Source organism: Mastomys coucha, unplaced genomic scaffold (genome assembly GCF_008632895.1).
Source record: "Mastomys coucha isolate ucsf_1 unplaced genomic scaffold, UCSF_Mcou_1 pScaffold23, whole genome shotgun sequence".
Lineage (NCBI taxonomy): Eukaryota > Metazoa > Chordata > Mammalia > Rodentia > Muridae > Mastomys > Mastomys coucha.
In genome coordinates this window covers 48,634,263-48,659,505 of record NW_022196906.1, presented here as the reverse complement: position 1 = coordinate 48,659,505, position 25,243 = coordinate 48,634,263, and the positions used below count along the sequence as shown (strand labels likewise).

Genomic DNA, 25,243 nt, shown 5'->3' with positions numbered 1-25,243 from the left:
GGGACAGAACATGAAACAGTTAACTCACAGAACTTGTAGTAGCCATTAGTACATCATTAGTGGCCTACAAGGGTGAAGGGTGGGGTCTGGTGGAAGCAGCCAACTCTATTACCACCTATTACAATGAGCTAAGCCAAAATGCCCTGAGATATCTGACCAGGAAATCGGCAGAGAATGCAAACACCTCAGTCAGTTCTTAAGTTCTTTATTACTGTGAACCCAAAGCCACTGGTAACCAGAACAATCCAGTAAGACAGGGAAAGCAGCAGTTTTAAAGTAAAATACACAGAAGATTGTAAGTCCAAATAAAAGCTTTAAAAAATGACCCAGACAGGGGCATTTTGTTAAGAAATCTCCTTGTGACCAGGGTACATTATGCAAAGCCACGGGTTTGCAAACTAGTACGAGGGCAAAGGGAAGACAGCTTGGCTTTGGTGTGGGCCAAAGGGTAGCTTCAGGCTGTGGTGCAGAGGCTGTGGGAAGGGATGGTTGCAGAGGCTGATGGTCAGAAGCTGTTAACACAGGCCCCAGCTTGGCCTGATTTGTATGAGCTTGGGCCGGGTCAGCTCTACCTCTGCAGTTAAGTCTGTAATGGGTGCTGCTGGGGCAGAGGGCAGTGACTGGTTGCTTTAGGGAAAGTCAAGGGGCAGCCAGGCCTTACCAGTGTCACCTGCAGCACTGGCTGGAGTGTGGCCATGTGGGAGGGAATCTGCAGTGGCTGGCTCCCCTGACTTGTTGACAGCTCACGATGCTGACGATGTGTTTAGTGAGGAATGAACTCCCTTATCTGAGAGCTCTGGCCCCAAAACAGCAAATCTCAAGGTAATGAAATAACCAAATGCTCAGAGCATCTGGGCTTTGACAAGGACTGCCTACATATTAACAAAGTTACATCAGTCATTATGGATTTCTTGGAGCTTACATTTTTATTAATAGTAATTCATGTATAGGACCAGTATCTTTATTCCATATTTTTAAGAAATACATCACTTTTGCTGTGAGCTTTCCCAGTGAATTTCTTTCGTGCCCACTAGTCTTAGAATAATGTTATCTTGTGCGATTGTTAAAACCCTGTTTTATTCCCAGTTTGTTTTTCATAAACCAAAAATCGAGGGCTTTTGTTAAAAAGTTAAATATCTTCTCTTATTAATTCTGTATCAGAATATTTACAGTTGAGGAAAAATTATTTTGCCTGAAGTGTAAAATGGGTAAAATGATAAATGATACAGTTCACTTACAGCTTACAAAAAAAGGTTTACCAGACAGACAATAAATACAACAAGCACTTGGGAAAATCCTTTGAATGAAGGCCCAGGGCCATCGTGTGCATCCATAGCAAGGGTTTTGTTTAAGAAAAGGCCAGATTTGAAAATGTACTGTCAAGAAGCAAGCAAACCAATGCTGGGTGCCCTCAAGGAGGATTACAGGGTATCCTTCTGGAGTGATTGACTGACTGCAGCAAACCCACCAGCAGACGTGCTAATCTAAGTCTTTTACTCTGCGACAGATTTCTTCTGTGAAATCAGAGCACTTCGCATTGCCTCCCAGATCTTTTGTTAAGCTCTGAAAACAGAAAGAGAGAAATAAACATCCATCACCACACTAAGTTAAAGCAAAGACATTTAAAACACTCAGTGAAATAGGCTATTAACGAAGATACTAACCAGTCTAGAGAGGTTCAATCACACACCATCTACCTACCCTACAAGGTCTGGGGAATCCCATGAGATGTATACCCTGAAACACTCCCAAGTCAGGCATGATGGTACACTGCTACTGCCCCAGCACTGAGAGGCTGAGGCAGAAAGATGCTTGCACACTCAAAGCCAACCTGGTCTATACATTGAATTCCAGGCCATCCAGGACTAGATAGCAAGACCTTTCCTGTCTTAAAACAAGGCAGTAAAGAAACCACTGAAATGGCTGCTCCGTTCAGGGGAAGACTCTTATTGTAAATAAGAAAAAGAAGTTTCCAGAGGCACCTAGAAGAATCCAGAGCAGAGGGAAAAAAGATACCTACTGGTCATGGCCAGGGCTATCTTTGAGAGAAGCGAGAGAGTAAGAAAGAACAGTAGAGATAGCAAGAGATACAGAGAGATAAAGAGAGACAGAGAGACAGAGATGAGAGAGAGAGAGACAGAGAGGAGACAGAAGAGAGAGAGAGAGAGAGGAGAGAGAGAGAGAGAGAGAGAGAGAGAGAGAGAGAGGTGCAATGGGTGGCAGGCAGAGGCAGGTATCTGGGAGGAAGGAAGCCAGGGCGTGAAGAGGGCCAGGATGCTCTGTGGAGGCTTTGAAATGTTTAACAAGTACTTGTGAGTAGGCTGAGGGACTTTGATATGTAACTATGAGTGAGTCAGTGGACAGCCATGTCCTTCCTTCCGGAGAAATGAATGCTGGCTTTTATCTAACCACCAAAAATCCTTCTATAGTACATCTTGGGCTCATTACTGCCTGGATATATAGACCTAAGAAACACCTCTCAAAGAATAAGACTCCCTAGGGAGCAGGAAGGGAGCAGGAAGGTTTTACAGAGTCTCACCTTTGTTCAGACTATTGACTTAAGAAAATATTGGTTGGTTATGGACAGTTAAATGAAAGCAAATCTACGCATAAAGTCTGTGGGGAAATTTTAAAGCTAAAAAAAAAAGATGGTAAGGCATATTTGGTGTCTTTTGGTATTTGGAAGCAAGCAGCATGAAAACACACAGCTAAGTCCTGACTTCTCACTCTAGGAGGAGTCTCTAGTATGACCAATCTGTTTTCTAACAACTCATGTTTTCTTTACTGCAAACAGACATCAGTATGCTAAATTCCCTCTTGCAGCTACATCCTGCAGAACTGAGAGAGATCCTGTGTTAAGTCAAGCATCTTTCTGCTCAGCTCTAGACTGTTACTTCCCAAACACAGGCTTAGTGTAAATAACGAGAGCTCCTGCCCTAAAGTGATGTCATGCTGTTAAAAACACATTTTCATTTCTTGTATTTTGGCCATAAGAAGCAATCCTAAGCTGTAACTTTCAGAAAGGACCAGCTTTGAGGCACTATGTTAAGAATACTTGACCAGGGCTGGAGAGCTGGCTCAGTGGGTAAGAGCACTGACTGCTCTTCCAGAGGTCCTGAGTTCAATTCTCAGCAAACACATGGTGGCTCACAACCATCTGTAATGGGATCTGATGCCCTCTTCTGGTGTGTCTGAAGACAGCTACAGTGTACTCATATAAATAAATCTTAAAAATAAAATTACTTGACCAGTAATACCAGTCCAGCTGAGTGGGCCTGTGCCTGTCTCTGGCTCTCACACTCTTTCTGCCATGTTTGATGCCCTCTTAATTCTTTCAGAGGAAATATTTGGCTCATCCCTTCCCCCCCAAAAGCATACATGCACATAAGCCTTCCTCAGGTTCAATCAGGGAGTGCACATTAAGGATCTCTGTTTCAGGATCTGGGAGGCAGAGGCAGGCAGATCCCTGTGAGTTTGAGACCAGCCTGGTCTACAGAGCGAATTATAGGACAACCTAACCCTACATAAAGAAACCCTGTCTCAAAAAACCAATTAAAAACAAAACGAAACAAAACAAAAACCCTGTTTAACATCCAATCTTTCTGGGCTCTGTTCTCTTTCCACAGAAGAAACACAGTTGCCTAGATTCACAGATACCTTTCCATCCTTAATTGTAGCAAAACACGCAGTCTCAATTTTTGCTGCATGGTCAAAAAGTCCCATGTGACGCAGCATCATCACAGCGCTAAGCAGGAGGGCCGTGGGATTGGCCATGTCCTTGCCTGCAATGTCCGGGGCTGTTCCGTGAACCTGTGATGGCATCAGAAGACAGAGTGAGCAGGAGGGAAACGGGAACAGGTAACCTTGCTCTTAGCATCTACCCAGCATGCACCAAGTTCTGGGCTCAATCCCCAACACCAACAAAAATAGAAAGGCAAAACGGCTTTCTGGAAAAGCTGAGGTCTCCATTTTCTCTCTGCCAATGAAAAAATATTTATTAAAAGCTTCTGTGTGCAATCATTGACACAGATCTTAGAAATGACATAAAGCTGTGAAGAAATGAAAAGCTAATTTTTTGTTTTTTTTGTTTTTGTTTTTGTTTTTGTTTTCAAGACAGGGTTTCTCTGTATAGCCTTGGCTGTCCTGGAACTCACTCTGTAGACCAGGCTAGCCTCGAACTCAGAAATCCACCTGCCTCTGCCTCCCAAGTGCTGGGATCAAAGGTGCATGCCACCACCATCTGGCTCGAAGAGATAATTTTTAAATGCAAAAATACGGGCCCAAATTAGGGAGATGGCTGGGTGAGGAAATCACACTGGCTGCACAAGTTTGAATCTCCAAAATCCATGTAAGAGCTGGACATGTAGCAGAAGCAGTTGTGATCCTAATGCTCCAATAGGGAAGCCAGGGGAGGAGACAGTGGAGTCCCAGGGAGCGCGTGGGCCAGCAAGCCTGGTGTTGCAGCAGAAAAAACAGAGATCACATCTCAAGGTGGGAAGAAGCACACTGATCTTCACATGTATAAGCATGACACACACATGCCCCTAGCGTGTGTGTCTGTCTCTCTTACACTCACACACATACACATATGCCATGTAAGTTCATCATACACATAAACAAAAAATTGTGGGTCAATAATAGTTCAATAAATTTTGGTAAAACATTTTAAAGTTAAGGAAAGCACATAAAAAGTATCTGGGCAGACCTGAGGCCAGAGGATTCCAGTTTGTGAGGTAGATATGCTGGGCATGGTGACACAAGACTTAATGCTAGCACTGAGCAAAGCAGAGGTAGGCAGATCTCTGAATTTGAGGCCAGCCTAGTCTACATAGCAAATTCTATGCCAGGCTTAGGATTCTGAGACCAGGCCACAAAAATTAAAACAAATAAAGTCTAATTTCCCAGGCAATGTGCAAAGCTGCATGCAAAGGCGGACTGTTGCTCTCAGCTGCAAAGGTGCAGATATGGGCAGAGCGCTCCATGAAGCCAAAGGCCCCACACAGCGCCATGCCATGTAAACTGGCTGAGGAGAGACAGGGAAAGTGCAAAGTGATCATGGGGCAGGACCAGGTGGATGATGAACTCTAGGAATCAGGCTCCAAGAAAGACAGGAACTGAAAGAAAGGAGTGGCCTGAGATAGGAGACCTGAAAAACTGAAAGCACACACCTATATTCCCAAGGCCAGAGGAGGAAGAAGAAGGATCATGAGCTGGATGCCAGCATGGGGACATTCTGTGCAGGTGTCAGGGTCCTTACCGATTCAAAGATGGCAACACCATTGGCTCCAATATTGCCGCTTGGAGTCACACCAAGACCCCCAATCAGCCCTGCACACAGGTCGCTGAGGGCAGAAAAGGGCATTTTGAAAAAGAAAGCAATTCACCTAGCACTTACTTAGATTTTAGTGTTTAAATATTATACCTCCCTCCCCCCACCCCACCCCTAGAGGGGAAAGCAGAGTTCCTTGGAGAAGTGGCTCATTCCAGGCTTCAGGGTCAGAAATGGAGATGAACTGGAGCAGCTTACGGTGCCAGAACGTTAGGCAAGCCTCAGAGGGCAGGCCAAGTCCCAGGTGGACAGGAGGCACCAAGCTCAGTCAAGACAACCTGAGCCAGCGAAGATCTCACCAATGAATAAAACAGAAAACTAGGAGTACACATACTGATAAAGACAACTTGACTACACAGTTGAGACTCTGCCTCAAAAATTAAACAAATAAAATTAAAAAAACAAAATAGCATAATTTCCCCAGATAATGTGTAAAACTCTATAGTTAAAAGCCTATGTACAGACTCCAAGAAGGAAAAACTTTCACTTCTCAACAGAACATCACAAAAAATATGTAGAAGGAAGGATGGGCTTAAAAAAAAAATCAACATTTCCCAGCATCCCATGGGGAAGGAGGGAAGGATCTAAAAGGGAAGGAATGATAGAGGAAAAGGTGGCAAACTCCAACATCTGAGGCCTGAGGTGCTGAGTACATGGGCTTCCTTGTGCCATTACTGTAAGGTTTTCATCAGTCTGAGATTATGTCATAGTGATTGGGCTGGGGGGTGAGGGGCTACAATAGCGTAGCACAGACCTCAGCACAGAGGGGTGGGAGGAAGAGAGGGAGCACTATGGAATGACCCCCAATCCAGCTAGCTGTGGCTGTAACAAAGTATACAGAAATGACATTGGGGGTAGCTCATCTTCTGCAGCAGATATAATAGCATATGATATATTACTGAAAACATAGAGCCGTGTTCGCTTTAGGATGCTTATGTATAAACTATAGGCCAAAACTAAAAAGGGCACAGTGAGACTTACCTAAGGATATCTCCATATAAATTTGGCATGACAAGAACATCGAACTGGGATGGGTCTTGTACCATCTACAAGGAGTAATAGGTGTGCGTTTAGCAATCATAGTCTACATAGAGTGGCTATACAGGATGCACCATGAAACACAACCAGTAAGCACTGATGCATACTTACATTTAAACATACAGTATCAAGGTACATCTCATTAAATTTAATATCTTTACAGTTTTCCGCAACTTCCCTGCATTTTTGCAGAAAGAGCCCATCTGACATCCTCCTGTATTTAATATAAATAGATGAATTGTTAAAGAGGAAGCACAGAATCATGTCAAAGAAAATTAAGTTTAAGTACATTAGGTTCCAAGGGGCCGGGAGATGGCTCGCTGAAGCACTTCAAAGCCAGGGTTCAGATCCCTAGCACCCACAGAAAGGCTCAACGCCTTTGGGACTCACATGATGTTGGCTTCCAGTGCTGGGGGTGCAGACAAGAGCATCTCCAAGACACACTGGACAGCCAAGAGCCAAGCAGTGAACTCCAGGCCAGTGAGAAACCCGGTCTCACAAAAGGTAGCCACTGTTCCTAATGATGACACCTATAGCTGTCTACCATACACATGCACACATACTTGCACACCACCCCCAATATGGTTGTTTGTTTAAAGAAAGCAAAGCCTGGGGCACGGTAGCACAGTAGCATATGCCTTCCATCCCAGAACTAGGAGGCAGAAGCAGGTGGATGTCCATGCGTTCTAAGCCAGTCAGGGCTACAGAGTGAGACCCCGTCTCAAAAACAAAACAAAATGAACAAATAAATTAAGTTCCAGAATCCAAAACATCTGGTTTCAGTTACAATAGTATTATTTCTTGGACAGCTAATAAATTGGGAGTTTAAAAGTTTTCAGGTAATTATAGATACACAAGTGTAAAGACCTGCTGGGTGTTGGTGGCACATGCCTTTAATCCCAGCACTCAGGAGGCAGAGGAAAGTGGATCAGCCTGGTCTATAGAGTGAATTTCAGAACAGCCAGGGCTACACAGAGAAACCCTGTCGGGAAAAACAAAACAAAACAGTAGCATAAAAACATGAGACAGTTTGCTCACCATAGAGAAGGCTAGATTTTTGAAGCATTATCCATCAAGAACTAAGAAATATTTAATTTTTTTTTTCTTTTGAGACAGGGTTTCAAACAACCCAGAATGGCCTTGAATTTGATATGTAGCTAAGGCTGGCCTTAAACACCAAGTGCTGGGAGTGTAGGCACATACGGATCTGTGCCTGGGCCCATACAGAAATTGCGTTAGGAGGGTAACTGTTAGTTAAGTTGTTTACTACTATGCAGGTTCAGTCCTTGCTTAGGTTAGGAAAGCTGTGTCTTTGTCCAGTCAGAGGAGCCTTTAATAGACTGGGCTTGAGGACCTGAAATGTCAGAGAGACTTCTGACTGGAGCTGCTCTATTTTAAGCCCTTGCACATGGCACTTGAGAAAATGCCCTTGCTCTCCCACTTGGGGAATATGAACTGTGTGGCCTCTGCTAGCCTAACCACCTTTCTCCAGCTTCCTCTGACAGCTCAGCCCCCTTAATTCCCAGGACGTGAACTCCTGCCCCTTCATTTGTCCCTATCATCTCCCTAGTGAAGTCTCAAAGGAGGAAATGCTACTCTGGTTGGTACATGGTTCTTTTCCAAATTCTGGGACTCAGAGAACCAACTGGAGACTAAGTCCTGGGAGTACAGCGAGTGAGCTGGGGCCTCTTGGGACTCACATGATGTTGGCTTTGTGCACAGCTGTGACGTTGCTCCGGTGGTTGTTCCGAGCATACTCAAAGGCAAACTCGGCGATGCGCTTGCTTGCTTCTTCAGTGATGAGCTTGATGCTCTGCACAACCCCATCAACAATCTGGAAGAGAGGAAGCCGTGCTTCACTGAAAGGCGCGTGACAACACTTTGGAACCAGTCAGCTTCAGAGTAGAGAACACATTATTGTGGCAGCCTGCACAGTCAGTGATAACAAGCCTTGCTATACAGTGACTGAAAGAGACGGTCACCAGTCAAGGATACACCTGTGAGGTGGGAGTTTAAATTGTAGAGGGCAAATTCCCAAGTTTATACCAGGCCTATGTGCCAAGATAGTAGGCCAGGTTCTTGCATTTATTTGAGTAGTCAGCCAGAGACCCACAGCACCAAAACAAGCACCCACCAGCTCCTCACAGACAGGACACTGGTCTGTCTTTGGGAGATATTTTCTTTTCTTTTCTTTTTTGGTTTTTCGAGACAGGGTTTCTCTGTGTAGCCCTGGCTGTCCTGGAACTCACTCTGTAGACCAGGCTGGCCTCAAACTCAGAAATCTGCCTGCCTCTGCCTCCCAAGTGCTGGGATTAAAGGCATGTGCCACCATTGGCTGGCCAGGAGATATTTTCAATTGAGAATTTGAACAAGTACCTAACATGCACAGAAGGACACGTCATAGGGAATAAAGACATCTCTGAACCAGGTGTGGAAGCATATGTCTTTAATCCCAGCACCAGGGAAGCAGAGCAGGCAGATACTCTGAATTTAAACCAGCCTATTCTACATAGTGAGCTCCAGAATAGCCAGGGCTTAGAGACACTGTCTCAAAACACAGAAAACAAAAAAGCACCTCCCAAAACATCATCAACTACAGAACCTCTCCCCAACAAACAAACAAACAAACAAACTTCTCCAAGATGAACATACCACATGTTCAATTCCACTGTATTCTCCCTCCGTGTTCTCTCGGATGGTGACAATATTTACATCCGTGTAAGGGGTTTTATAACCTTCAATTGAGACACATGGCCGGACATTGGCATAAAGGTCAAATGTCTTACGAAGCAACAGATTCATGGATGGATGGCCAGCTGCTATTGGGGTCTTTAGTGGGCCTGCAGGAAAGAACAATCAGGTGACAATAGTACCCTATTGGTCTCATCAATGGTCTCACAGGGAACATACTAACCCACGTGGCTCTTGTAATCTGTGTTCTGCCTTCAGCTTCCCCCTCTCACACCCAAGGAGGAACACTCCTCTAAGGAGGTTTCTGGCCTATGAACTGCATTTCCTGTCTTGAGAACTTCTGAGGACCCAGGTACTTAGCATTCTCTAAGCCTCATAACCCATGAGGGACGTTTACAAATGGGGGTGGCAGATAATCCCAGTGTAGGAACTTGGCCTAAGCTTATCAGCCAGTGGCTTTCTAAAGATGAGATCAAACTTGGATCTGAACATGGTTTTAAAGCCTGCACTGAATGTTAACTACTCAGAATCATGGCCTTAAGCATGTATTAAAATAACAAAAACATAAAATCAGATGAGAGGTAAATGGAGCTGGAGATAACAGAAATGGAAAAATTGGGATTACCAGAGGTACTTTAATGTTTTTACTAGAGTTTTCAAATAAATGTCCCAAATAAGAAACAACATTCTCAGGCCAAAAATAGAGCTCCACAATAGAGTAAATAAATAAGTAAATAAATAAATAAGCAAGCAAGCATCTAGAGATGAATGCCTGTAATTCCAGCACTCAGAATCTCAAGTTAAAAGAAAATTCTAGGCCAGCTGGACTATACTGTGAGACCCATAAACATAAACATGGGCTGGTGAGATAGCTCAGCAGGTAAGAGCACCGACTGTTCTTTCAAAGGTCCTGAGTTCAAATTCCAGTAACCACAAGGTGGCTCACAACCACCCGTAATGAGATCTGACTCCCTCTTCTGGTGCTCTCTGAAGACAGCTATAGTTTACTTATTTATAATAGTAATAAATAAATCTTTGGGCCGAGGAGTGAGCAGGGTTTAAGCGAGCGGAGTCTGGGGTCTACCAAAGTGAGTGGGGCCAACTGGAGCAAGTGAGGTTGACCAAAGCAAGCAGAGGTCCTAAAAAAATGTTAATTTCCAACAACCAGGTGAAGTTTCATAACTATCTGTACAGCTACAGTGTATACTCATATACATAAAGTAAATAAATCTTTTTTAAAAAAACAAACAAACAATAAATAAAGTACTTAATACAATGGATACTTCATAAAAGGAGGTCCTCACTTTTGACAGACCATATTTGGCCGCATGCATGCATTCTCAAACTACAACGCCTAGAATCAGCCATAGCTCCTCTCCACTGTACCTTTCAAGCCCATCTTGTTCTTATCCATGGACTCCTTGGCTTCTGGAGGGATCATCCACTTTCCTCCTGGTCCTTGAATCGCTGTGACATTGCGCTCCTCCCACTGAACAGGTGCCTAGAAGCCACACAGCAGCACAGTGAGCTGGACAGACTAAACAACTGACAGAGACTGCACTATGACATACACAGTAAAGATCTATCCCTTGAGGTCCCGAAAGTTCCTGACATGCTGTACGTGATATTCATTAGTGCCCATTACCCTGGCCAGTCATCACACCCAGCTGCCACCTGATCATTTATTTTCTTCACAAGGACTCTTAAGGTGGCTATAATTAGATTAACATAAGAAGGAGATAGAAGGAATGATTCATAGCACTGATACGGGGATGAGTCTTGAAAACACAATAATAAGAGCAAAAAGTTCACCAGAAAAGATCATGTAAGAGTCTACTGATGGGGACTGGAGAGATGGCTCAGAGGTTAAGAGCATTGATTGCTCTTCTAGAGGTCCTGAGTTCAATTTCCAGCAACTACATGGTGGCTCACAACCACCTGTAATGGGATCTGATGCCTTTTTCTGGGGTGTCTGAAGACAGCTACAGTGTACTCATATATAAAAAAAAAAAAATCTTAAAAAAAAAAAAGAGTCTACTGATATGAACAAGTTAGCAAATCTATTAAGGGAAAACATGATTACCTGGGCTAGGAGTTAGGGGGTTGGGGTGGGCGGGCAGGGGAGAAGAACTGGAATGACTGCTGTGGGTTATGGGCTAAAAATTGTTCTGAATTAAGACTGTGGATGGCTGCACAATTCCGAATATACTAAAAATCACTGGACTAGACGTACGCTCATTTTCGGATACCTTTTTTGTGTCACAGTGAGTGTGTGGAGGTTGGGGTCAATTTTGCTGTTGGTTCTCACCTTCCTCCACCTTGTTAGAGACAGGTCTCTTGCTGTTGGCTGCTGTGTATGCCAGGCTGACTGGCCCGCAGCCTTCCGGAGGCTCTCCTATCTCTGCCTCCCACCTGGCAACAGGAGCATTGGGATTACAGACACAATCCAGCTGAGTGCTGGGATCTGAACTCGGCTCCTCATACCTGCACAGCAAGCACTTTAACCATAGAGCCTCCTCCCCAGCTCTAGACTGTACAATTTTAATGAGTGATTTGAACAGCATGTGAACTATATCTGAGTAAAGAAGAAGAACCACCTATGAAGGTCCTGGCTTAAAGTATAAACTACTGTTCTTTCCTTTCTCCCTCCACCCTGCGTATGAGAACTGACACTCGACAGCCAGCACACTGCACCACAGAACTAGACAGAGGACAGAGAAGACCTTCCTCTGATGATGTAGACCTTGTTTGCAATTTTTCCTTTCAAAATCGCCTATATAAATGGTGAAGCATTTTTTCAGGAAGTCACAGTAAGATTTAAACACCGTAGTCCCTCACGGAGTTTGAAGCACCACAAGCACTGAAGTACTATTTTGATTATGTAATAAAGAACACACACCAACTCTCCACACTGGCAGTGACAAGACAGCAGTGAGCCACTACCCAGCTCTCAGACGGCTGACAGAGGAACACTACAAATTCAAGGCCAGCCTGAGCTGCACATTAAGTTCTAGACTGAGACCAGCCCAGGTTTCAGAGCAAGACTGTATCTCAAAAGTAAATAGGGACTGGGGAGATGGTTAGGGGATTTAGATCATTTGTTGCTCTTATAGAGGACCCAAGGTTTAATTTCCTGTGCCTCACAGAAGCTCACAACCATCTGTAACTTCAGTTGTAGGGGATTTGATACCTTCTTCTGGCCTTCAAAGGCACCAGCCATGCATGTGGTATATATACACACACACACATACATACATACATACATACATACATACATACATACATACGGGCCAAACACACATACACACTCAACAAAATAAAACTTAAAAAAGTAAGTAGACAAAACAACAGCCTTGGTTTTTGGAGGGGATTACCAAGCTGGTCTGAAACTTACTATGTCACCAAAGCTGGCTTTGAACTCACAGAGATTTGCCTGTCTCTGCTTTCTAAGCTAGGATTAAGGTCTGGACAACCACACTCAGCTCTGAAATAATTTCATTATTTCACATACAAACTGTGTGTAGGCGCAGGTACCACAGTGTTTGTGGAGGTCAAAAGACAGTAGGGAATAGGTTTTCTCTGTACCATGTGGAAGCTGGTAATCAAACTCAGGTCATTAGGCCAGGCAAGACTCTCTACTCACTGAGTCAACTTACCAGCCCTTGTTTTTTTGTTTTGTTTTTTTTTAAAGTAGGAAATCTGTGGAGATTAGTAACAGCACCTACAGATTATGAAGTCTCTGTGGAATATCCTTAAAAGAATTTTAACACTTACTTTGGCAGCATCAAAAATCTTCATAACTGAGGCTGAAATTTCTGGGCCAATTCCATCTCCAGGAATTAAAGTGACTGTCTGAACCTGAATTTGAGAAATCATTGAAGAAAACAGTAAGAATTGGTTTTAATTTTTTAAAAGAGAGTATCACTCACAGAGAAACTCACTTTCCCGAGGTATGTCTGAAAGACCCAAATGCTTTAAAGAGAACACAAACCTCCTACTGAGATCAGGAAGAGGCAGAATCCAACTCCATGATACTCCAAGTTTCTGCTCTCAACTGAGTTTGGAAATTTAAATAGTAACGCAAATGATGCTCTTCAATAAAACAAAAGTTAACTACCAAGTACACTTCCTGACTTGCACTTCTTTTCAGACAAACTTCAACAAGCAGCTGATTTAAGTCTGCGAATCCCAAAACAAACAGCTCAGCATTGCTCTCACTGCAGCTCTGCACCAAAGCCGCAGCTCCCTGGTCTGTGGAAGTCTAGGGGGGTTGTTAGCAAAGAGTCAGGCTCAGAAAACTTCAACATGTTTCCAGATTTTAGAGGTTTATTTTGACCCTCCAAGAAAAATCAGGCTTCATTTTTGAGGTTTTCCATGACCCTCAGTTCCTCTCTAAAACTGGCTACATCCTGAGATCTGAGTCCAGTGCCAATAGCAACCAATAATGTGGTCAGACCCGCAAGGGCCAGTGGACAGTGAATGTGTTTATGGTGCAACATCAATTACTTGTTCCAACTGCTCTGAACAACAGTAAGCAAGCATTTCAAACACTGAGGAAATAAAACACGTCAGAGAGAAGACAAGAGGATTTGAAAACCCATTCAGACCCCTCTTCATTGGGAACTGCATTTTACCTGGCATATAGTTCTAGTTGCTTCAACTATGTTTTAAAAACTTCATAAATGAAGGGGAAGATAAATTAATTAAAATACATTGGACACATGTATGAAATTCTCAAAGAATATGATTTTTTAAAAAATAATAAATTCATTTTTTTAATCACTAATTCAACTTTCCCTGGTTCTCTGCCTTATAATGACACCTGGATAAGTTGACTAATTATTTCTCAAGTTTTATATACAGCTGAATCAACCTTTTTAAAACAATATATATATGTGTGTGTGTTTATATATATGTATATATATATATATATATATCTTCTTTATTTCTTTTGAAATGACCTCATTGACCAGGCTAATATATTTTTAAGAACTGGTAGTCTAGCCAGACGGTGGTGGTGCATGCCTTTAATCCCAGCACTTGGGAGGCAGAGGCAGGCGGATTTCTGAGTTCAAGGCCAGCCTGGTCTACAGAGTGAGTTCCAGGACAGCCAGTGCTATAAAGAGAAACCCTGCCTCGAAAAACCAAAAAAATAAAAAAACAAAACAAAACAAAAAAAGAATTGGTAGTCTAACGGTTAAATGCCAGCAGAGAGCAACGACTGTCTTGCCCACTTCTAGAATGTGCTAGATTCACTCTGGTGCTGAGGATGGACTAGGGGTCATGTGCATGCAAGGCAAGTGCTTTTCTTGCTTCGTATTCTGAGACAGTTCTATGCTCCCCAAGCTGGCCTTCAACACTCTCAGGAGCCCGGCAGGCCCTGTACTTTTGTTGATCCTCCTGCCTCAGCCTCCAGGAGCTGAGATCACAGACTTGTACCATCAGGTCATCCAGCTTCAGAATGGGTTTGAAATGTTGGCATGGCTATTATTGAGCTTGAAGTGCAAGCCTTATGTTCTATCTTTTAAAAATTTTATTAGTTCTTTGAGAATTTCATATGTGTCTTGATCACATTCACCTCCCTCCAACTCTCCCCAGACTCACCTCCTCCTTCCCCACCCACCTAACTTTGTGTCCTTTTTGTCTTTTCAAGACTAATTTGTAATGCTCAAATATTCTGGAACATGTGGATTTCCAATGGAGCAGGTTGTTTGACCAGGGCTTACACTCTAATTAGAGAAAACAGACTCTCCCTTTCCCAACAGCTAATACTTGCCAATCACTCCCCAGCCAGAGGTGGGATTTTGTGCTCAACACCCACTTCCATGCTGGGATTTAGTCTGGTTTGAGCTTGCATGGGTCTTGCGCATACATTCCACTGCTCTGAGTTCTATCTGCATTCTGGTATAAGCAGGGCCACAGGCTCCTCTTCCTGTTCTCCCACAGGTGATGTCATCTGGAAAGCTACTTCTCTTCTCCAGAACAGACAGCAAATAGGGGGAGAAATACACTATATTCTCTCCAGTTCCTCATGGCACAAAATATCACGTGGGAGTATAGGAATGAAGAATTATAAAAAACAAATCAGTTGCTATAAAAGGGGATAAAATAATAAATAGGAAGTCACTGACACACAGTCTTGGAATGCTCCAAAAATGTGACATCAGCTTTTCAAGCACAGGACTCTAAGGCCAGGAGTTCCAAAAGCAGCAGATTTAACGGGCACTAGGTGATCCACTAGCATGGGGTCTACAGACTGCATAAGCAAAGTGTAAGCCTGTAGGGCCCATAGAAGCACGGGGGTGGGGTGGGGGGTAGGGTGGGGGGTGGGGTGACCAATCTACTGTTTTTAGGGAAGCTCAGAAAACAAAAATGCAGAGCAGGTTTTTGAAGCTTCTCAACAATTTTCTCTCAACTTGCATTTGTTTTTGAAAAACTAAAACTCCTAAGTGTCTTAAGACACTAATGAGATTATAAAATAAGGTAACAGGCTCCCGGTAACTTCTATTTTTACCATGGCTCCTTGAAGATATTAATGGGACAAGCTTGCAGTGCCAGATGGAACAGACTCCTCTTAAATAGGAAAATGACAGGAGATTTGTATATTTGTCTGCCAATGATTTTAGTATGCATTAGATATGTGGTCAATTCCCCTTAGTTTTAAATAAATGAAGATGGAATGCTAAATAATAAACGTATTTGAGCATCTTTCTTGAGAAACTTCTAAAAGGAAAAAATAAAAGATGTAATTATACTCACACCACCAGCAAAACCTCTTGTCACCTGTTTTGTGTTGTGGAAAGCACCCAGCAGCCGAGAGACCTACATTAATATCAACAGAAAAATGTTACACACAGAACTCACAGCTCAATAATTGAGGCATTTCTGATAGTTTTGCTTGGGGGCGGCGTTGGAAAAACTGGAGGGTTTTTTGTTTTGTTTTGTTTTGAATTTGGAGAGTTTCCAGGAGTACTGTCTCAAATATTATTAGCTCAATGTGGCTGACCTGTTCAGACTTAAAACCCTAGACTGAAATTCTGTATTTTTTCTTTCTGTTTGTGTATGCATGTGTGGTAATTAGTATGTATATGCACGGGTGTTCATGCATGTGAAAGTCAGAAGTCCATACCCGGTGTCCTCCTCTTCTCATAGTTTTTGAGATAGGGGAGCTCACCAATTTAAGAAGACATGGCCAGCGAGCTCCAAGGATCCTCCTGTCTCAGCATCATTAATGCTGGAGTTTCAAGCATGTGCACCACCCAGTTTTTTGGTTTGTTAGTTTTTCTGTCGGTGCAGGAAATGTGAATTCAGGTCATCACACTTACAGGACAAGCACTTTACATACAGAGCCAATTCCCCAATCTTAGCACTAAAGATTTTGAAATCTTTTTGATATTTTTGAAATTGAGTTTATAAATGTAAATTGTCAAAAGACCTTGAAGGTGAAATGGAACTATAATTTTTTGTTTCAAACCTTAGATTTTTCTCTAATGCCCAGGTTAGTTTTGTTAATACTCTTGACCACCAGAGGATGCCATATGCTTTAAGAAAACTTTCACCGGATTTAAATTGGCAGGGTCCTTAAGAAACCCAGGGCACAACTCCTCCCTGAATTATTCTGTAGATAGAAAGGCAAAGACCAGGGAACTGTCTAAGATCAAAGTGACCAATCAGCAAATTACTGAGCTCTTTCTAAAAATTATTATTATATATGCCATCTCTCAAGCAACCAATCAGCAAATTAGGAACAATTTTTCCTGGCCTAATAGAAGATATGTAATGTCAGGTACTCAGTTAACTAATGCAGGAGGTTCCAAGTTCAAGGCCTGTCTGGGCTACAGGAAATCCTCAAGACCAGCAACAACAACTTAACAAGACCCTATCTCAAAAACATAAGGAAGGTTGGGGACATAGCTCAGAGGCAGACCACCTGTCTAACATGTATATGCCCCAGTACTGCCAAAAGTGGGGAAGGACAAGGGGAACTCAGGACTTCTGAGTCAGTCATATACCAACTCTCTTGATAATATTAACAATAGTTTATACTAAACCTAAGATAGTTTATTTAGCACTAGTGATGTCAATGCCTCCGGGTTCCTATGTATCCCTAGCTATCCTGGAATTCACTCTGTAGACCAGTCTGGCCGCAAATTCATAAAGGTCTGCCTGCCTCTGCCTCTCGAGTGCTAAGATTAAAGACAAGCAGTACCACCTCCCGGGTCACAGAATATTTTATTTAGTTCTTCTAGTAGTATACGCAAGAGCTATTACTTTTACTTGTGCTGTTTTATTTGTATTATTATTAATTTTGAGACTACAAAATGATATAAAAAGAAAAATAAATCACCCAATAAACCCAACAATCCTACCACTCAAAGACATTAACATTAATTTTTTACCTGTTAGCCACTAGCATATATACATATTTTAAAAGGTACTTCAAACTTTAGCTAAGTGTCATGATGTACACCTTTAATCCTAGCACTTAGGAAGCCAAAGAAATTGGGGAATGGGCCATGTACAGATCTGGATGATCTGTGCATAGAGTCTATGCTTTTTGTTTGGGGGTAACAAAACAGGGAGTGGGAATGAGCACAGACAATACGGAACCTATAAACCAATGCATAGTTTCTCAAGTTCCAGGGAAGCCAGTGTATATACTGAACAGAGGAGAGCCAGGTGTGGTAACTCAGTAGGGAATTCTCTGAGTTCTAGGCCAGCCAAGGCTACACAGCCAAACCATCTAAAAAACAAAAACAAAAACAAAAACAAACAAAAAAACTAAAAACAAAAACAAAACAAAAAAAAAGCCCTGAAAACAAACAAACAAAACTCAAGCCTGCTGCACTGGCCTACAGACTGAGTTTAAGGTCAACCTGGGTAATTTATTGAGACTACATCTTAAAATTAAAAATGGAGGGAGGTGCTGAAGATATAGCTCAGTAGTAGAGTACCTCTTGTCACCAGGCTCAAGGCCCAGAACTCCAACAAATAAACATCCCAAGACATACAAGTCATTTTATGATTTGTCTGCTACTGTATCTACAGTGCCTGGTATCCAGACTGCCTTATAGTTGATACTCCATAAATCCCTTCTAAAACAACCCAAGCCATTCTCAATCGTGAATGTAGCTGAGGGTTCCCATCCCAGCTTCCATGCCTGCAATGACTGTCTTCTAACAGCCAGTATTTCCCATATTTTCATCTCTCCTGTATGATCTTGGACTAAAATAATGCACTGACAAAGTTCATTCAAAGAGAAGTTTACACTATCTTTTACTTTATAATATACTTGTGAATCATTTTACCTCTAAAAACCCAAGGAGATGAGTTTTCAGGAAAGGGGACCTAGCCTTAGCTTCCTGACCTTGATTTCAGGCCCTGGATCACCTTAACCCTGTGGTTCCTCACTTCCTTTTTACCTTTATATTCAACAACCAAGAAATACCTCTAAAACCTTCACTTTCTCATTAGGAAACATCTGTGATCTGCAAATGACCCTTTTTTAGAAGAAACAAATAAAACTTTACTGGACACTGGGTGTGACGGCTCACAACTCTACTTCCAGAACTTGGAAGGGGGTGGAAGTAGAAAGATCAGGAGTTCAAGGTCAGCCTTACCTACAGCCTCAGCTAGATTGTTGAGACACTGTCTCAAACAAACCAAAGCCCTGAAAGGAAGCCCAGTCTGATGAAAATCCAAATACCATTTGGTACTTCAACACAAGTTGGCCTCAAGAGCTCCTTCTTAGGCCCTAATCCCTTGAGAGAGCCTGAACCAAAGCTTGGGCCACTCTGCCAAAGGTCACACAGGCAATCAAGTCCCAGGGGAGCATCTTCTGACTCTACAGCCAATAAGTTCTGAACTCTTGTGGACTTTTCTTACAGAGCTAAAGGAAAAACCAATTTCCCAGCACACTTTTTACTATGTAGCTTTATTTAGTCCCTCCCCTGAAGGTTGACTGTACCTAACAACATGGGTCAGGTAGAGTGTGTAAACCCGGACATTAAAAGGACTGACTTGTTGCTACACCAAATGTGATCTAACAGCATCTCAAGTAAATGTGGGTCTGAACATAGTGGCAAAGTCAACTCTAGTCACTGAACAAAAAAGCCTAGTTACTGATGTCCTAGACCCAGTATTTGCTTGACAACTGGCAAGACAGGTACATTGATTGCTAAGAAAGCTTCAGGTTTTCACGTCCTTCTACATGGGCTAGGTGCTTTCATGCAGAAATAACTGTGACACAACTACGGGTATTTTTTTTTTTTTTTGGTTTTTTTGAGACAGGGTTTCTCTGTATAGCCCTGTTTGTCCTGGAACTCACTCTGTAGACCAGACTGGCTTTGAACTCAGAAATCCACCTGCCTCTGCCTCCCAAGCGCTAGGATTAAAGGCGCGCACGGCCGCTGCCGCCACCACCACCCAGCCAAGTACAGGTATCTTACCCGTGGGCTCACAGATGTTAAATAATTTGCACAGGGAACACAACTGGTCAATGGCTTTGTCAGGATTTAAAACTAAGAAATTGAATTATTAATAAACAACAGTGTATCTCCAAACCTCTCTTTAAAGGAGGGGGGCAATACCAAATTTCATTCAAAAATTTGCATTGCTTATAAAAGACTTCTAGGGAACCACCCACAATGGCATCGGATGACCTACGGCCTGGTCAGTACTATATCCATAATTAGCTAGGTGACCTTGGCCACTGGATAGACAGAAAATCAAAATACTCTGGTTTCTCTCAAAGATGACAATGACCTCCTGTATGACCTTGAGCAAGTTTGTCTTCGAGGACAAGTCAGCTCCACCAGGAAACGAAAAAGACTGCATATGTAACCTGAAGCGCCTTCCAGCTCTAGTACCTGAACTATCAGGGAAAACTAGAGAGCCCCCAGATCTCAGAGTTCCCAATAACAGAAAGTGAAAGGACGATGCTGCGATCTCCCTGAATGTTCAGAGTGTAATTTCACGGAGCATGATGCTCTGTGTCCTCTGAAGGAGGAATACCGACCAGGGCACCAGGCATCAGACTAGGAAGAGTTCCAAGAGGGAGAAAAATCTGGCTGGCCGGTCGGCCCGGGATTCCCTCACCTCGAAAAACCTCTCGCCCAGCGTTTACCCGGTCAAAGGCTGAGGGATCAGGGAGGGGCGACCGGGACTTGCTGCTCCGAGACCCGCAGGTGACAGGGCCGCGGGGCCTAGGTGGCTTCTCTGTGACCCTCAGGGGCTCCGCGGGAGGACTGTGCTCCTATCCTGGAGGAGACTGGTGGGGATACCCGGAGCAGTATCGGCCGCCTTGACCTTGACGCCCGTCCCCGCCCGGCGCGGCTGTCCCGGCTCCGGGCTAGCCACGCTCAGCGTGCCAGCCACATTTCCCGAAACACTGCCCGCGGGTCATGAGCCGCCTTCGCGAGCTCGCCTCCGCCATCCATCTGGCGGGATCACAGCCTACTCACCCCGCAAGCCCGCGAGCTTGCTGCCCAGTAGCGCTCACCTTGGACACCCACGCGGACCCGGCCATCGCGTCCACTTCCCTCACCGCGGCGACAGCGGCAACACCAGGGCGCATGCGCGTGGCCGGCTCCACAAGCCCGCTCCGCAAGGCCCCGCCCCGAGGCCCCGCGTGGCCCCGCCCCTAGCTCGGGTCTTCGCGTCGCTCACCGCCCGCTCCCGACCCCGCCGCACAGCAGCCGCTAGCTGACCAATCACTGCCTTAATCTCCTGATGACGCGCGAAGCGGGCCCTGCTGCGCCCCGGAAGCCTCCTCCCTTTCCTCCAGCTTCATTCATTGAGTAGCCCTTTGGATGAGTGTGTTGTTTCCGTCCAATTAGGGGCCAATCAGCCTTCTTTATTTGGGGGGATAGTGCGCCCCTTAAAACTTTGCCATCCCACTGAGACAAATATTTTGCTTATTTCCAAACGTTGGTTTGTTTTATTTCGTTTCTTGAGACAGTATCATGGAGCTTCAAACTGACTATGTAGCTGAGGCTGGGTTTGAACCGCGGCCAGCTGGAAAATTCCTCTTTTTTTGCCTCTACCTCCCAAGTTCAGGGACTGTAGGCATACACCACCACACCTAACTTGATTTTTACTTTTTATTTTTTATTTTTATTTTTTAGTTTTTTGAGACAGGGTTTCTCTGCATAGCTTCTGCTATCCAGGAACTCACTCTGTACACCAGGCTGGCCTCAAACCCACAGAGATCTACCAGCCTCTGCCTCCCGACTGCTGGGATTAAAGGTATGTTCCACCAACATCTGGCCAATTCTTATTTTTTAATAGCTTTAACGAAGTAAAATTTAAATGTGAAATACACTCAATTTTGCTCAGAGGTTAAAAAATATTTATTAGGTTTGCAGAGGACCCAGATTCAGTTCCCAGCACCCACATGGTGACTCACAACTATCTGTAACTCCAGGTGTAGGGGATCCTGTACCCTCTTTGGGCCCCACAGGGCACCAGATACCAATATGATACTCGTACCAAACTACTGACAAAATACTCACATACATAAAATAGATGAATCTTTTAAAAAGTACTTGATGCAAATGTACAATCTGAAGTTTTTAGCAAATGTAAATGCCTAAAGTAAATTCAGAAAACACAACTCTTGGACTGGGGAGATGGCCCAGTGGGTTGGGCGCTTGTTTCAAAAGCATGAGGACCTGAATGCAATACTCAGCACCCATATAAAGAGCCAGGAAGGAGTGAGCATCTATAACCCCAGCAATGAAAATCCAGAACTAGGTGGATCCTGCTACTATTGCCAGCCAGTCTAGCTGAAATGACGAGTCCTGTATTTAGTGGGAGACCTGTCTCAAAAACTAAGGTAAGAATACCTACCATGAAACACACTCCCTCTCCCTCTTCCTTCCTCCCCCCCCCCCCCCCCCCCCCCCCCCCCACACACACGAACTCACATTCACACACCATAGTTCTTACCTCAAAAAGAATAAGAGAGGACTTATTCTGGCCAAATATAAGTAACTACGGCCAGGCAACACAGGTTTAGATTACCCCAGTTTCCATGTTTCAACATGGTAAAGAACATGCTGAGGACAGGAATTCTGAGAAAAGTAAATCAGAGCTTGCAAGCTGGGAGTGGCGGTGCTTGCCTTTAATCCCAGCTCTCGAGAGGCAGAGGCAGGTGGATCTGAGTTAGAGACCAACCTGGCCAACAGAGCTAGTTTCAGGACAGCGGGCTACACAAAGAAACATTGTTGCAAGATTTTTGAGGACACTGTGAATTCTGAGACAGAAGACTAAACTGAGTAAGAACAGCTTCTGGAAAATGGAGAGATGTCTTAGCAGTTAAGAGCTCAAGAGCACTTTTAGTCTTCCAGACTATTGATGTTTGTTCTCAGCACCCAACGGAGGAGGCTCACAACCACCTGTAACTCTAGGTCCAGGGAGTTACACACCCTTCTGACCTCCTTAGGCATCAACATACATGTAGCATATGCTCACAAAGATACAACCTACATAAATAAAAATAAAGCTTTTTTTTCTTTTTTACAAGAAAAGCTTGTAAGAGAGCATCTCCAGGAAGGACACCACCCCCCCCCCCCCCCCCCCCCCCCCCCCCCGCCCTATAGACATATGTAACTAGGAGGTGGCGATGGAAAAACCACAGGTACACCTTGGTAGCCATGCCTGTTGACAACCTCCCATGATTAAACACCCTTGGATCAGCAGGTCTGTTTTTCTGCTATATCAGAAATTTAAGGCACAGGACATTTGCCTACAGTGTACACTGACAAAGGGTTTGCAACCTTAAGAGATACTGTAACAGCATTAGATTGCGACCTTAAGAAATACTGTAACAGCATTAGAATGCCATTTATTCTGGGTTTGACACCCCTTTACTTTTGCTGGCATCGTGGAAAGAGATGCAAAAAGGAAGATCCTGCTCCATTTTTTGAGATGGTAAGGTATTTGTGATGGTTTGTATATGCTTGGCCCAGGGAGTGGCACTATTAGGAGGTATGGCCTTGTTGGAGTAAGTGTGTCACTGTGGGTGTTATCTTTAATGAGAGATTTTTAGGGAATTACAATGGTTTGTTTGTTTGTTTGTTTGTTTTTGAGGCAGGGTTTCTCTGTGTAGCCCTGGCTGTCCTAGTACTCACTCTGTAGACCAGGCTGACCTTGAACTCAGAAATCCATGTGCCTCTGCCTCCCAAGTGCTGGGATCAAAGATGTGCGCCGCCACCACCCATCGGGTGTGGTCTTTAATACCCTCACCCTAGCTGCCTGGAAGCCAGTGTTCTGCTAGCAGCCTTCAGAGGGAAGATGTAGAACTCAGCTCCTCCTCCACCATGCCTGCCTGGATGCTGCCATGTTCCTGCCTTGATGATAATGGACTGAACCTCTGAGCCTGTAAGCCAGCTCGCATAAAATATTGTCTTTTATAAGATTTGCCTTGGTCATGGTATCTGTTCACAGTGGTAAAACCCTAACTAAGACAGTATTCATAGTAATTTCTTTTTTAAAATTCTTTTTCATAGCAACTTCTTTAAATCCACAATGCATAGCCCATTATAGAGCTCCTTGCCCCAGGGAAGCTACTCCATCTCTCTTTGGAGAGCTTGCTTTAACTACTGAGCTGTGGTCCCTCCGGGCAGTCCATTCCACTCCCCTGGAAATGCTCTACTCAGTGTCACTGATTAAACTTCTGCGTTGTTCAGTAAACTGTTAGTCAAACTGTCTGTGTCTCTTGAATGAATGCATTCCTTCAAGAAGATAAAAATTGAGAGACACACACAACCTCCACCATAGCAACCATTTCATGAAATCCTTTACAATAGCAAAAAAGAAAAATCATCACTTTTCAAATATAGTGAGAACATCAGGTAGGCAGGTGATAGCAAAGCCAGGAAATCTCTGTCTGTAGGCCTCTGACGTTATCAGATGTCATTTTTAGTCTTTGGTCTAGGGAAAGTAAGGAGCAAGAGCATTCTAAAAAGATTTACTTAATAGTCCCAAGGATGCTGGGTCACACACAGAGATGGACAACAGATACCTATTTAGGGGATAAGATAATTTGGGTCTGGATTTTCAACATTTAGCCAATTGGCCTTGTGGAATATTTAACATCCATGTGGCTTTTTTTCCCAGGAACTTAAGTAGTTCACAACAACCATCATCAAGGTACAGTTCTGTGTTGTTTGGTTTGTTGCTGTTTTGTTTTATGAGACAGAGTTTCTGTATGTAGCTCTGCGTTGCTCTCTGTTTCTCTGTGTAGTTCTCCTTGAACTCACTTTGTAGACCAGGCTAGTTTTGAACTCACAGAGATCTACCTACTGCTGCCTCCCAAGTGCTGAGACTAAAGGGCATGTACCGCAACCACCCAGTTTATGATCTAGCTTTCTCTCTCTCTCTCTCTCTCTCTCTCTCTCTCTCTCTCTCTCTCTCTCTCTTTCTTTCTTTTTAAAAGATCTATTTATTTAATGTATAAGTACTCTATCTGCATGTATACCTGCATACCAGAAGAGGCTACCAGATATTGAACTCCCATGTGGTTGCTGAGAATTGAACTCAGGTCCTCTAGAAGAGCAGCCAGTGCTCTTAACTGGCTGAGCCATCTCCCGGCCTCCATGATCCATTCTTAACATAAAGAATTGTTCCTCAGTCCCATTTACACTTAATTCCTGCTCCCAGTCTCCATCCCTAGAAACTGTTGATCATCTTTTCCCCCCTCCATTTATTTATTTATTTTCTACTTGTTTGTTTGTTTGTTTGTTTGTTTGTTTTTTACTTTTGTGGCAGAAAGTGGGGCAGAGCACACAGGTACCACAGCACACATGTGGTGGTCAGAGGACATCTGGTCAGAGTCTGTTCTCTCTTTCTAGCATGTGGGCTCCGGGCATCAAACCCAGGTTATTAGGCTTGGTAACAAGTACCATTACCCACTGAGTCATCTATCTATCCTTCCCTGATCTATCTTTTTGTCTTCACATCTACACAAACTTTTGATGTTTAGTTCTGGGGAAACTAGGGCCTGGCAAAAGCTAGGCAAAAGTAATACTAATGAGCTGTCTACCAGCCCTCTTAATTTTTACTTTTTTTTTTGAGACAGAGTCTTACTAAGTTACTCATACTGCCCTTAACCACACTCTATAATCTAAACAGGCCTTGAACTAAATTTTTTTTAAAGACATGGTTTTCCTGTGTAGCCCTAGC

The 25,243-nt window shown here is 43.6% G+C and overlaps 1 protein-coding gene across 4 annotated transcripts; it reads right to left on the bottom strand.

The window, feature by feature from the left end:
• Positions 1-189: 189 nt before the first annotated feature.
• Positions 190-20,762, bottom strand: Idh3a (isocitrate dehydrogenase (NAD(+)) 3 catalytic subunit alpha). Of its 4 annotated transcripts, none has more exons than XM_031344250.1 (11): positions 20,559-20,762; positions 15,818-15,880; positions 12,833-12,916; positions 10,445-10,559; positions 9,020-9,207; positions 8,068-8,201; positions 6,479-6,581; positions 6,311-6,375; positions 5,258-5,342; positions 3,658-3,810; positions 190-1,563 (listed from the first exon to the last, which is right to left on the bottom strand). In XM_031344250.1, exons 1-11 carry the CDS (start codon positions 20,631-20,633, stop codon positions 1,480-1,482), a joined length of 1,149 nt encoding a protein of 382 aa, XP_031200110.1. In that variant the 5' UTR covers positions 20,634-20,762; the 3' UTR covers positions 190-1,479. The 4 variants fall into 4 exon arrangements, with proteins under 4 accessions (XP_031200110.1, XP_031200111.1, XP_031200112.1 ...); XM_031344251.1 differs by having other exon boundaries at positions 15,842-15,880; positions 20,559-20,667; XM_031344252.1 differs by lacking the exon at positions 20,559-20,762 and adding an exon at positions 20,156-20,504.
• Between the last annotated feature and the right edge of the window lie 4,481 nt (positions 20,763-25,243).

Coding starts and splice junctions, on each gene's coding strand:
- Idh3a (XM_031344250.1), bottom strand. CDS start 20,633: ATGCGCCCTGGTGTTGCCGCTGTCGCCGCGGTGAGGGAAGTGGACGCG. Junction 8,202..9,019: donor ACAGTGGAATTGAACATGTG/GTATGTTCATCT, acceptor CCTCTCTTCCAG/ATTGTTGATGGGGTTGTGCA. Junction 3,811..5,257: donor GTGTTGCCATCTTTGAATCG/GTAAGGACCCTG, acceptor ATGCCATCACAG/GTTCACGGAACAGCCCCGGA.